We start from the raw sequence: 14,471 nt of genomic DNA on the forward strand, positions 1-14,471 counted from the left end.
GAAAAGCCTCCAGAATTCCCCAATCATACAAAAATCCCTAAAGTTACATTCCAACCTCATAAAATCTCAAGAAATGCATTCACAGGGAAAATTGTGGCTATTAGTTGCAATGTTCATGTAATTACTTATGAATGTGTATATTCATTTACTGTTTTATTCTTTAACAGGTCTGTCTCCTGAAAGTCAACCAGTATTGTCAAATCAAGATGCGTGGCAGAAAACTCTGGAGTCGCTGTCCTGCATGCAATGCATTCATATATTCCTGAACTTAAGTAACACAAAAAAGACCAAGAATCTGAACGAAATATGCCAATGGACAGCAGTTGGGAGACAGGCATCATGTCCAATTTAGAGCTGAAAAAAGAGGTGAGATTCTAAATCTCTATTTGCTCTGAGCCACCTAGTCATGTGTACAAGTGGTCTTATATTTTATAAGCACATTACAGGGATGAATATATACAAGCCCAACTGACAGCTGTCTATCTAATGTTAGATTATGTGGCAATAAATAAATACTTCAACATTTCAGCACATTTTCTTTTTGGGTTTCTATTCTATGAGCAAGGAAAACTAAAATGCCCTGTATTCCTTGGTAATTGTAATGAAAAGCCAGCCATTCAGCAGTTGAGCAGATTGCTCTCAAGGTTAAGAAAACACTGACTGAGTACCTGATGGAGAATGCTACAAACAAGGAAAAGCACAGGTGAATTTCAAGGCTGCTGGGGCAGCACTGTAACAGTACTTGTAACAGGAAAGCAGTAATCAGAATAAAAGCTTGCCACTCTGAACTTCCACGTGTTTAGGAAAAAGTCTCGTTACTATGGATTTATGTTCTCTTTGAGCAAAGGTTATTTTGACGTTTCTAAAAACAGAGAGAAAAAACAACTGGTGGTACATATAATTTTCTGCTATAGACAGTGCAACTACATCAATTCATCTTTCTCTCCCCACAAATCAAGATAGAGACACTGTAAATCAAAACTCTCATGTCAAGGTTTAAGGGAAGCAAGAAATATGCAAAACAGTAAATCAACATGAGGTTTTCTTTACTATAGTTGGAAGTCACAACTATACTAAAAGTCAAAAGATTAATGCTGACCATTTTCATTTCCACTTCCCGAAGAGTAAAAACAAGATTGAACACCAGGAATCTTTGGTAACAGGTGCTGAGGGATTACTACTTATGCTGCCATCAATTTTTCTCAATGTGTATGTCAGGTTTCAGGGAAAGGCAATGTTGAAGGAAGGAAATAGCCTTAGTTCCTTTTAAGTATTTCTAAATCAATGCAGGGAGCAGATGTTCAAGTAGCCAGTATTCTGGCACTCAAAAAGCCCTGTTAGAAATTAGAAGACAAAACCTATGGTTAATTAGCCTCCCCCTTTTCAATCTGTTGACATCAGCAGAAAATCACAAGATGTGACAAGAAGTAGAAAAGAAGTTACCTCTGTTTTAGCATTGTGTATGGAGAGCATCAGGAATTCAACTTCCATACACATAGGTATTTTTGTAGTGAATGCTTGACATGACCTAGAAGAATTAGGAACACAAAACCATGAAAAACTGCCTCCTTCTTTAACAAACCACTAAAATAATCAGGGCCTCAGTGCCAGATCATCAGCATCTCATACTCTTCCCTGCATGCAAAGCATTTGTCGGTACACGGCATCTAAGACATGAGAGGCGGCATCTAAGACATGAGAGGCGCAGCAAGAATGGGCCAGCACAGTCATTTACAAGTCTAAAGCCTTTTATCAGCAATCAGTGGGTACAGATAGCCAAGGCAGACTTTAAGCTAAGGGAACAACTCAGAACATGGGACAAAGGCCATTGCTAATTACTGAAGACTGGAAGTGTCTTGGTTACTGCCTTCTGCTGTGATGGAGTCTACGTAACACACAGAACTTCTACAAAGCATTTACATTACACGAAGGAGTTTAAGTAGGTGTTTGCATTACTGGCCCTTTTCATTGTAATATAATCAGCTGTTGACTCTAGGATCTCAGAGAGGAAGAGTCTTTTCTTACTAGATAAATGGGTCTTTGGTTATGCATTTTCATGGATTTCTATTTGAGAAAATAAGCAGACAGAAAAAAAGAAGGGAAAAGTGTATATAAATACATTGTATTCACAGATGCAATTTTGAATATAAAAACTGAACACAACTGATAATATAAAAATTAATAGGGAAAAAAAATTCCAGTCAGAGGGTCAGATTTGTGTATCTAAAAAAGTAAAAATTAAAATGGTGCAAAAGACACATTTACAGAAACAAAGTTTATAACTAAACACCACTGATTCCTACAGGAATCAGAAAAATCTGGGATTCTGGGTTTTAGGCAATATATACCAGGAAAAAATAATATAATGAATTATACTTAGGAGACAAGACATCCATTTCAAGACAATCTCTTATGCAGAAAAAATTCCACAGAATGTGTCCTTTGCTTTACACAACCAGATATTCATTGCATCACAGAGAAACATTATATCTCAAACTTTACAAAGAAAAAGGGAGGAAAGGAGCAAATTTTCTTAAAACTGTGAAAGACTAGTTACACAAGAAACTGCCAATCTTGATGACTATTTCAATAACAACATTACTTAGTGATTACCATTACCATCAATACAAAACAAACCATATGTGGGGCAAGTGCAGACCAGAAAACACTCGCCTTGTGCAGCACATAGAAGCAGGTGTAGCATATTTCAATAAAGAAATAAAATCAAAGTAACATACCTTTCACAGACTGGAATATTAATTTCTCTGTTGAATGGTAAATAATTTGTTCCTGGATAGTAATCTTTTCCTTCAGATTCTTCTAAATCATTTTTAAAATATGCTTAGACCAGAAAACCACATTTGTTAACTTTAAACATACAGAGTTGTTTACCTTAAGTGGATTACTTTGATACTAGGAACATGAGGAGGATTTACATCCTTTTCATCAGTTACATGCTTTGAGGCTAAGCAGATGGCACGCCCCTGCAAGTATAGTATTCTACAATAATCTAGGGTAGTTTTAGCTTATTTCTTTTTATAGCTCCATGGGTCACGCCCCAAACCCTATTTAAAAATTAAGGTCCATGTATTTTGAGATGTGAATGCAAGCTAATAATCTGCAACCAACATATAATGGATGTAATCGGCATAAAGATTCAAATTACTTTCGTTCACAGCCCAGTGGCAACTTAAACAAATCCCAAACAGATTTCCAACCCAGGTCCAAAGACAGTATACATTTTCTTAAGCTTTTGTTTAAATAATGGCAGCATGCAATATCCAAAGATTCAGATTCACCGTTGTTTCAGACATGTACCCTGCACAATTCTTGTTAGAAATGGACCTACTCTGGAATCTTGCTGTTAAGCCTTTGGGTTGTTTGGTTTTTTTAATCAAACAACATGAACTGATTCAAACAAAAGTGTCATGGGACATGTGTCAGCTTTGAAGAAGAAAAAAATCACTGGAAATTGGGACCCAAGATAGAAGTATCATTCAAAATTAGAGATCATTTAAATACCTTTGCTTTCCCTCTTTCCTTCCAGATGTGGCACTTAAGTCTTAATTTTTTCATTGCATATCAGATCATGGTCTCCCCACTTACACACTGACTATTCTTGCATGTAACTCACATAGTCTTTCTCACCAAGTTATTTTCATTTTGTTTACACTGAACATAGAAAAGAGTATTCCTTATGCCTCAACTGCCAGCTTTCTTTCACTTCAGGAGAGTCACAATTCCCTTCTGACTGACATTTAATTCATATGCGTGAAATAACACCAGTAACAGAAAGCAGAAACAGCCTTCTAGTTACGGCTCTCACAGCTACAGGAAGCACAGAAAAGCAGTGACTATGAACACAGATCTCTTGCATTACTGGGGAAGGTTGAGCAAGTATGAAAAATCAGCCACTGAAGTTGTGCACTCAAAACTAGGTGCCAATTTTAAACATTTAATGGTCTTTCAGGAAGACTGAGATCATTGTGATTAAAATTTCCCCCATGTGCCAGCCCAAGACAGGCTTTGAAGGTAGAAATATTTGTGAAAATTATTTACAGATGTTTCCAAACTTGCTGCCAGCATTCCCACTGAAAGATAGTCTTTGGATCTTTTATCTTAACAGTCTTTTTATGTATTTCTTATGCAGTATAAGTGTAAGTATAAGCATCCATATCATATATGATAAGGATGAGGGAAAAGAGTCATAAATTCTGATTAGAGTTATTAGTTCTTCAAAATGTCCAAGAATCTGACAACAATTTAACTGTTAAATTTAGTTTGTTCAGCTAATGAAAGAAAGTCCTGTTAGATTCTCCATAGTTTAGACAGCAAGAAACCAGAACATGTTTTCACCCAAGTCTCAGAAAATAATTTTCTCTGAAGGATGTTGAGGCGACAACTATTTTGTATCAAGAACTTCACAAGTTCTTGCTGACAGTGCCCAAACTAGGAAAACCGCTGCATGACTTGAAAGAGCAACTGGGTCTACCACTCTTCAGCATGAAGAAACACTATCGCCTGAGTCATTTGCTGTTCAGACTAACACATTCTTTAGAAAGGCACAGGTGAACAGCTTTCACTACCTGACAGGTAGCCTCACAGGCTCTTTCCTGAGAGGTCTCTGAGGCCTCTGCTCCAATGTCCTGGGTGTGCCTGCACAGCCTGACGTGCACCTGCACCAGCCACAGAAGTATCAACAGCAGATTCCTGACCTGACCTGGCTCTCACATCTGCCAGTGGCATGCTTCAGCTACACCAGTTACAGACAGACTACCCACACAAATCCAGAGTTTCTCCTGTGGACCTTCTCACACCAAAGATGGACCCCATGGAACAACATCCTCTTCAATCCATTTCCTTCTCTACTAGATGCTGCCTCTGTTTCTTACCTGTTTTTCCTGTGCATGCTCCAACAAATTCTCTGTTGCAACATCAGGAAAAATTTGTTTTTGTAAACTTGCCCAAGACCTCCAAAAAGCTCAAGCCAGGACATTAAAATGGTGTGCCTACAATACATAGTGGTCTTTAAGGGAAAGCCCTGGTGCTTCCAAATTCCATTGAGCTTTAAAACAGACATATACACAAAGATTGTATAGACTAACTATAAGGAAAAACAGCCAACATCAAAAGCTGGGTGATTAAATGAAGTTTTCCACATGTATGCAAAAAACACGGAGGCATGAGATTCCAGGGTTTCTGGAGTGCTAAGTCATCAAAATAGCACAACATCTTTAACAAGAGGGTCCCACAAATACTGTCTTCATATCAGCTTTCCAGTACATGAAAGATGCAAGAGAATTTTTAGAAATATTCCAATAGGATTCTCCGGAATGTTAGGGAAACCTGTGGAATATTCAGAAGCATTTTGAACACAACATTCACTGTACACTTTGGCCATAGTGCACTGCCTCACCTCCTCCCCTGCTGCCAAACCACTCAGGGATGGGGAACGAGTGAGGAAAGGGTCACCTGTTACCACTGAAGATGAATAGATCACACGGACACAGGTCGAGGTGTGGTGAAGAGAAGAGAGAGTTTATTTTTCCCTCCAGGATTTATAGGCTCCTGACCACAGCCAGGGATTGGATGGTCAGGATAACACTTTCTCACAGCACTGGCCATGAGAGATGTCCATCACAAGACGTGTAACAGAAAGAATGTACACATATCTATGTTTACAGTTACTCTCCTGGGAAAGTCTTTAGAAAACTATGTTAGCAAGCTCAGAAGCTGAGTTTTCAGGGCGACAGTCACCAGCAGTTTTTCCAAGAATTAAGGTAAGTGTAAGTCGAGCTTATACCACGCTGAGTAGCTTCATATGCATTATACACGTAACTAAGTTTTTCTATTCTTATTCTGTCTTAATGTAAGAGCTTTTAAAAAAATTGGACATTCTGTTTGAAAAGCATGCCTTGCAACACCTACAACAGTAGCACTGTGTGGCCCTCTTTATTGTTTAGTTGCATAAAGACATGGAAAATGATCCCTAAAAATATTGATTTTTCAGTCTACTTTCAAGATTATCTATATTCCCATTAGGCTCAATGAATCCAAATATGACTATATCTAATTTCAGACTGAGGCAGACTTTTGTTCCAAATACACTGCTACACTTCCTGACTCGCAACAGGAAACAACTTTAAAGACTAACATTCAAAAATATCTCCCCCTCAAAAGTTTTTTATCTTTTTTTTACATCCCAAGTGAAATGGGCTTCTGTGTCTCTCCTTTGTTCTGGTGCAAAGTTCTTCCTCCCCAATAAAGCAAGTTTACTGTGATGGGGAAAACAAGGAACAGCACCAAGATGCCAAAAACTTTAATGTATTGTCACAGACAACAGAAAGGCTCTGGTCCAGTTTTGACTTCTAGTTCCTGCATTGTGCTATCACCCTCAAAGAGACTACTGAAACTCTACAGCCCAGTCACAAGAGAGTGACTTTTTATTCAGAAGGGCAGGTTTATTTGCAGAGTAGTCAGGCCAAAGCTGAAGTCAGTCCCAGAACTTTTCTCCATGTAGAAACCAGCATTGACAAGAATAAAATTACTGTGCCCCTTGGCCAGAAAAAGCTTTACAGAGACACCAGGGAAACAAGTGACAGAAGGCCCTTCCCTCAGTTCTTTGGCAGTCTTCTTTATCACCAAAGATACTAATCTACTAATCCCTTAACTGGGGTGGCACACTCCTACATTGTGCTGGGTGGACACAAAGCAAGAGGCTGACACAGCTTAGGCTGCAATAACTCCAAAGATGCTATGTTTCTTAGGACAAAGACCCAAACTGGAGGGAGAAGTTAAGTCACGCAAAAAAATTCTAAAATGCTCTGTAAATGATTCATTATGAGTAAAGAATCTTAACATTATTTCACATTCACTAAATGAATTATTCTTATCATGAATGTGTACTGGTAATAAGCAAGATGATGCTACATTAGCATGATTGAAGCATATCTGAGACAAAAATAAGTGATAGCCCTAAACAAAAAGGCAAATTCAATGCTTGTCACTAAAAGTACAATTGATTTAATTCAGTTTCTGTGTCAGAATCACCATTAGAAATTCATTATTCATACCTATATCATCTAATATTCATAAGCCTTTCAGCTGAGCGCTTTGGACAGTTTTCAGTGTTTGTTCCTTTAAAGCATTCACATACTGTCCCATGGGAACCCTGACGTGTCATAAGTTCCCTCGCAGCAATATCCTAACAAATGACAATTCACAGAAGTTGCAACCCTTTTAGCTGGTTTGGAAATCTGTCAGCTATAGATCATGAAATATAACAGTCAATTATTGAGACATCTGATAAGTCTCCTGGTTTTTAAAAAAACTGAGAGTCACTGTGGCCTTAGGATACCTCCCCATGGCTCAATGCCAGCTCTAGACCAGTCAAGTGACTGTCACTGCTGAAGCAGTAGTGCCTGAGAACAGAAAAACTATGAGCTCCCAGTATTCCACACCTGATATTTCTGAAGCAATTACAACCAAAAGTTCCATGGATCTTGACATTTCCTCCGTACTACAGTATTTTCATTAATTGGATTTTTTCCTGATGATGGATGACTTATATCTGAGCCTTATCTGAGGTTTGCTTTGCTTGTTAGGGAAGTTAGAGTGAAATACTGTGGGTCATTATTCAGATTTCAAAAGAATAGGTCTTCAACTCTGAACTTGAGCTTTACATTGGCAAATTTCTCTGGTTTTGCAATAATTTCTTACTTGCTCACTGTGAAAACACAGCAGGTGACACACATTCAAAAAAAGCATATATAGCTGGTAGTCACTAGTCCATGTGTCACTGACAATCATGAAAAGCAAAAGCTCAGAATTCATAGGTCTGGTACAAAGGACTGTTTCACATTGTAAACAGTTAGACAACCACTGCCTTCTACTTCTCATTTTATAATACATGTACACATAAGCCCCTATGCTTCTTACCACAACTTGACAGAAATGCAAATAGACGCAGAAGATGAAAAACAAAAATCAGTGATTCAGATTTGGAAAACAGCTTGGCAATTTTCCTGTTAAAAGGTCAAGCAGTGAACAACTGACTTGGATTTGCTGCTTAAATTGCCAGCAGGTGATGTAACTTGAAATCCCAGACAAAACTGACTTATATAAGTGATATTAATCTAACTGTGCAATACCCAAAACTAGACACTTCTGTCTTGCTAAGTACAGTTTAAAAATAAACAATTTAAACATGAGATCTCTGCTGGACCACGCACACCCAAGAATTCACAACATCAGCTAGAAGCTAACAGAGTTCTACTTAAAATGCTACGATTTACACTAGGGATTTTGAGTAAATTTAATTAGTTTCCTACATTTCAGCAAAGTATATTAAGACCAAATTAATTCTTTCAGCATAAACAATGAAACAATGAAGAACAAATGAGTTAAGTCATCTTCATAAATCAATTCATGATAAAATATGTGCTAATCCCAATCTGCACTCCAGCTAGATATTACCATGTGTGTACATTCAGCAATTTTAATTTAAATAGCCTGCAGTTAAACAGAAAAAGGCAGCAAACCAAGACCACTGTCACCATTCACATTTGCTATTGCTGCATCTCATCTATAAAGAAAAAATGCCAGAGTTGCCCCAAACAACTGGATCTTCTAAAATGCTATGCTTAATCCTTTTACACAACTCACTTGCTGTATGACACTGATCGAACATGTGCAGCCCTCATGTTGGTGAGGAACAACAGGAGAGGAAAATCTTTTTTCCAGATTTACAGAGTCCAACAACTTTATAAGTTTTCCATTTACCTTTAAAATAAAATAGAAGCATGTGGAATTACTAATAGTTTGGCTCTCTCAAGGGAAGGAAGCTGATCGGAAGCTGCTTCAGGTGCTCACTCAGAGTTCACTCCATGTTTTGAAGTCATGATCTCACACTGGATTGGATTGGAAGTGCTTATGGTAATAATGGCTTATTCTCCTGTTATTTCATTACTCTTCCCAAGTCAATCTTCTAATTAATAAAAAGCATTAAAAGATAAGTATTATTTCAGTGTCTTTTGTTACATAAGTGTCGTGGTTTTGAACCAGTAATTAACAAAAAAAAGGGAAAAAAAAGAATTATTTCTCTTTTGCTGTGAGATATGGATTAAAATGAGAGCAAATCAGGCATAAAACTTAAAAGGAGTAAAGAAAGTTTATTGACAAACTATAAGAACACCAGAATAAACTTTTAGAAAAAACCTTTTCATTTCTTACTGTTCACCATTCTTTTGTTCACATGACAACAGAGACAAAAACTTTATAATTTTGATAGTTTAAATAATCTCAGTTCTCTTTACAGTCTTTCCATCAGTTTCTGTAAAGAAACAGAAGTTCCTTTCTGTTAATTTATGGAGTTTGTCACAAGAAAACTATTTTTGTTATAGTTTCTCGTTTCTCTGATATCAGCTGCTCAGAGCTACTGTTATTAAAGCCCACCCCTCCCATTCCACATTACTCTGAAATGTGTTATGGGCCATGAGTTTGAGGATAGCATTTTTAAGGATAAGTTAGTCAAAGGCAAAAAAGTATTTTTCATCTGTTTCGGTACGCTTCACTAGAAAACAGTTTTCTCATTGCCTCTCAAGGCTTCAAATTTCCCAGCACTTCACTATACCACAATTACTCCACTTTTTACTCAAATTTACACTTTGAACAACTCTATTCCTCCCCATACTCTATTATGAATTAAAGGAGTTCTTTTCAGGACTTTATTGTTCATCTCCATAGTTTTAACAGAAAGATATTTCAGCTTAATTAAAGCATCTTCTTAATTCTCTACCTTTCTTGAAGTCTTTTTTCTTTCTTGCTACTAGTAGTTTATAAAGTCTCTTTTCATGTTGATCACTCTCCTTTTCTCTCTCTGGATGAAAAGATTAATCCGCAAGTCTCATCTGGATAAGAAAGAGTTAAAATCTTGCCCAAGCTTTTGTAGATGGTTCGGTGATCTCTGCTGAACAGGAGCTGGAGCTGTCTGCGATGGAAAGTTCTTCATAGCTGCTTTAGAGCGTGGTCTCCGTCTCTGCTTGCAGCAGGCTTAGAGCTCTTTTCCTTCTTCACTCGGCAGTTTTCTAGTGAATGTAGTTACAGCAAACCCTCTAGCTGAACCAGAGATCGGGCCGGGCCCGGCCCAGCCCGACCTAGCCCAGGGCAAGCCTCATCTCCCGGCCGGGAGACGAGAGACGCGGCGGGCCCGGCCCGGCCCCCGCCCAGCCGCATGGCCTGGGCAGGGAACCGAAAGCCAGCCGGAGCTCCGCCACCCTTCACAGTCAAGAAAACAAAGAACAACCACAGACTTCTGGGTGTACACTTTAAAGTGGGGTTCACAAGTTGATTCTACTTTTCAATGGCTAAAACTGCTGTCAATTCTCAGCAATGACCGATAATTGGTCAGGAGAAAAGACTCCCAGGAGACCCCAGCAACTTTAACTTTCTTAAAGGTAAAGGAACCCCATGACAATAAGGATTCAACTGTGCTAAAGAGATTCTGTTCTGGAAAGAGCACATTGCTGCACAAAAAAAATTTTTTGTTGGTGATAATTGATATTTCACTTACTAATTGGTATGCCCATTTAACAAAACATTTTATTAACCAATTAATCAAGATAGCTGAAAGATTTTTTTAAATTAAGCTTTATCTCATTGATTTTTTTTTTATCTCTGAATATTCAACATAAAGCATGTTCCAAGGCTGAATTCAGACCCTTAGGTCAGTTTAGTGGAATGATGGGGACTGAAGTTTAACTTTTAGTCTGAAAGTGAAACTTTGATAATTTCCCTAGATGGAAGTAAAATTCAATAAAGATATCTGAAGATTGCCACCAGACTGAACTAGCTGCCTCCAGTTAGCTCTATTGTTAATTGCCTGTCTCAGGAAATTATTTGGATGGGCCATTCTCATTCAGGGATATGTAAATATGTAAATATGTCACAAAGTCAAGTGCTATTCTGGAGTGCAATCACATTTAAACCGAAATCAAGCATTAAAGAAATATTTTACAGAAGTGGGTAGAAGCGTCATTCCATTTTACAGATAAATGCATGTAGGTGGATTTAACAACATTTTCATGGTAATTCCTGCAAGTTTGTGATAGATCTGTATCTACATCCATGTTTCTATGTGTACTGCAGCTAGTCAACCCCACTTCTTCACTACAGAGTTGTCTCCTTAAAAAGAAATTATGTGTCCAGTAAAGGAAAATCTGAGAAATTTCTCTTACCTGGCAAAAAATGATGCTGCCACCGAGGTGCCTGTGGATACTTCACTGGCAACATATGTGCTCTGGGAAGCAGGGAAGCTGTACAGGGAGGGTTTATCTGCATTGTAGCGGTTCAATGCTGCTTCAGTCAGGCCCTCTCGACTAGTCTCTGTCATAAGCTGAGATATCTGAAGACAGAAAAAAAACAGAAGTGTCATCAGCTAAAGCTCACTGGCTGACCCGTCCTAATCCAGCAGTGCCTCCAGATTGCAGATGGAGTGAGAGGCACTTCATTCACTTCCTCTTCGCTGCTCTGTGAACAAGCTTATTGCTGCTTTCATACTAATCTACAGTACTTAAGCTCAGCTCTAAGCTTGTCTGCATTAAAACGAATGGGATAAATTTATCCCATCACAAAAAATGTCAAAAATGTATATGGTTTTCCATCCATACAGAGAAGAAAGAGTAAACCATAATATTTGCTTGGTCTAACCTCAAAATAAAAGAAAGACAGATTTGATTTGTGCAAAATATGTATATTTTTCTTTGGGGAGGGGTGAGGGGGAATTAAAATAACAACATATTTTTGTCTTTGTAAAATAACAGCTCTAGTGCATTAAGCATTTTTACTGACCTTTCTCCAGCAAACTCAACACACAGCATAGGAGGGAGTGCCTTGGGATCTTAGACAATTTATCATCTCTCTGCAAACTTGGGATCATTACCATTAACTTTCATTGCCTTTCTTAAAAGGTTTTAAACATCATGTGATTTTATTTTTCTGATGTCCCAGCTAACATTTTTTTCCTGTTAGGAAATCTCATCTCAGCCTTTCATTGTCTGAAAAGAATCAGAGTTCCATCAGACTTGACCCAGTTTTCAAATCAACTGAAAGATCTTTGACTCCAGAGAAAGCTGGGAAAGCTCTACTGAAGCAACTCCTTAATACTTTGAATTCAGTTTCTTGACTTCTTCTGCATGAATTTACAATGCTGTAATGTCATCTCCAATACTTAATGCAATTCCTAACAAATTCCCTTTCCTCCTTCCCTCATTTCCATGACAAATAGCTTCTGTTCACCAATGCATGTCTCAAGATTGTGACATATGCCTAAAAAGAACCCTCTCAGGTTATTGCTAGCAATCATCCACAGCAAAGTGTCCTTCCCCCTGCAAGAAGTTTGCAAGAGGTAGTCTCTCACCTGTTCATTTTCACATCTCTACTTATCACCACAAAAACAATAAAACATCTTTGTGAGGCACATCAAAAAAAGTATTTTAAATCATCCTGAAGTTCTTTTTCCACTTATGCTTTCTTTATTTCACCTGTTAAACATTTCAGTTATTAAAAGCAAAGTTGAAGAACTGATTTTTATTTGTGAGGGAGAGAAGACATGGTATGACAATAATTTTTAGGCCAAATATCATGCAACCTCTGTTTCTCTCATAGAAAATTTCTATCCATTCTGCTATAGCTAAGAAGATAATCTAAGTGTTTATCCTTATTTTATATACTTTTAGACCAATCAACTGTAATACTTCAAGAACAGGAATGCTAAACTAGCCTCTGTTTTTATGAGGAACCAGAAGAATTGCTGAAAGTGCCCCCATCATATTAATCCCATGCTGAGCCATTCCAAAATACAGGATTCACTACACTGAATAAGCACTGCTCAAAGAAGGCTATAGCTGAAAATCTGGACTTAAATAATCTCATACTACTGGCAAAATGCAGGAATTTAGGCCATCTGCCAGTTTACCTCCTTATATTTCCAATGTGCAGGCAGACAGTTCTTCAGGGTCCTGCTACCCTATGTATGTCCACCTGGGGCACCCAGCACACTTGAATTCACTTAACAATATTTCCTTGAATAGTACATAATACTAGATAACTCAGCTGTTTATCTTTGCAATTAACTAACACAAGATTCTGCTCTGTCCCCTTCAATTATCCTGAAACCAAATACTTCACCTTCCCTGTTGGGAACTGCTAAACAGATAGCTCTTCCTTCAGAGAAGAGTGCACATATAAACCTAGCCTCATCGTACTTCATCCAAGGCAAATATAAGTAATCAGGATGGATTATCATTAATTAATTACCATTGCCGACAATGCCACTAGGAAGTGCTACTCCCATGGCAAATGGACAGCAGTTAAGAAGTTGGTGAGTTGATTATCTCAACTGCAATCATAACCTCCCCATCTTCTGCCACACAAAGATTTGCAGCTCCAAAAAAGAATTTCCACAGCCAGTACAATACACTTCTATTGGCGTCAGCAGACTCCCTGACATCATGAGATGGAGGCTGGAGAGAGGCATTTCAGACAACTGCAAAACAGGAAAGTACTTGTGTGTCTTGGTGTTTAGGACAACATAAAAGCCACACCACATTGGTGGCACCATTTCTGCAATTGTAGAGACTTTCCGATGATCCTCGTCCACATCCACAAGTCAAACATGAACTTCACAGAGTAATAAAATGCCTCAAGCTGTTTGTGCACATTGCCGTATTGAAAGTATCACTTTCAAGCTTCCCAAAAACTGTCCAGATGCTTGGTTTCTGAGTTTTTTGGATAAGTAGTTCTTAAACACAAGCACTCAAAAATAATCACTTACCAAAGAAACATGAGATTCCTTTAGAAAGATACAAACCAATTCCCCTCACCTATGCACCCAGAGAGAAGTAGGTATTAGTCACCAAATAGAATGTTAATGTTTTCTAATAAATGGGGATGAAGATTTTATAAAGCCTGTTATTTAGGTCAAATTTCCTTATTGTAAACTACAAAGGAAATTAAGAAGAAGGTGGAAATAATCAAACATATTCACAGATTCTGTATTTGTGGAGTACCACAAATAGAACAGAGAGAAGTGAGAAAAATAATACTTATTTAAGTAATCACATATACTATGGGCAGATGCAGAATTGGGTTGTTCTATATAATTGTAGGGGTTTCAGTAATGTAATATCATATCGTATCATACCATTGCTGTTTTATCACGTCCTACACAACAGTACTGCAGGGATGGTCAGCTAAAACTGCAAGTTCTGAAACATCGCTATGTTACTGACCACCAGCGCCTGCTGGACAGGCAGCAGTTCTCCCTCCTGCTCACTCACACCACTTACTTTGTCACAGAAAACAGGGAGCTATTGTTTACATTGACACATCATCTGCAAAAAGCATCATCCCTGAGTGCCCTCCTACAGGCACCCTGGATGGACATTCATAAAACAGCATGTTGGGCTTGTAAG

General features: G+C 38.1%; 1 protein-coding gene across 1 annotated transcript in view; it reads right to left on the reverse strand.

Annotated features, from left to right (window-relative positions):
- Positions 1-14,471, reverse strand: part of KIF26B (kinesin family member 26B) — a 276,267-nt gene that overhangs the window by 150,902 nt on the left and 110,894 nt on the right. The window contains exon 4 of the mRNA XM_058836915.1: positions 11,235-11,401. Within this exon, the coding sequence (XP_058692898.1) occupies positions 11,235-11,401 (167 nt within the window). The remainder of the gene's footprint in view (positions 1-11,234; positions 11,402-14,471) is intronic.

Source organism: Poecile atricapillus, chromosome 3 (genome assembly GCF_030490865.1).
Source record: "Poecile atricapillus isolate bPoeAtr1 chromosome 3, bPoeAtr1.hap1, whole genome shotgun sequence".
In the NCBI taxonomy this organism is placed as follows: Eukaryota; Metazoa; Chordata; class Aves; order Passeriformes; family Paridae; genus Poecile; species Poecile atricapillus.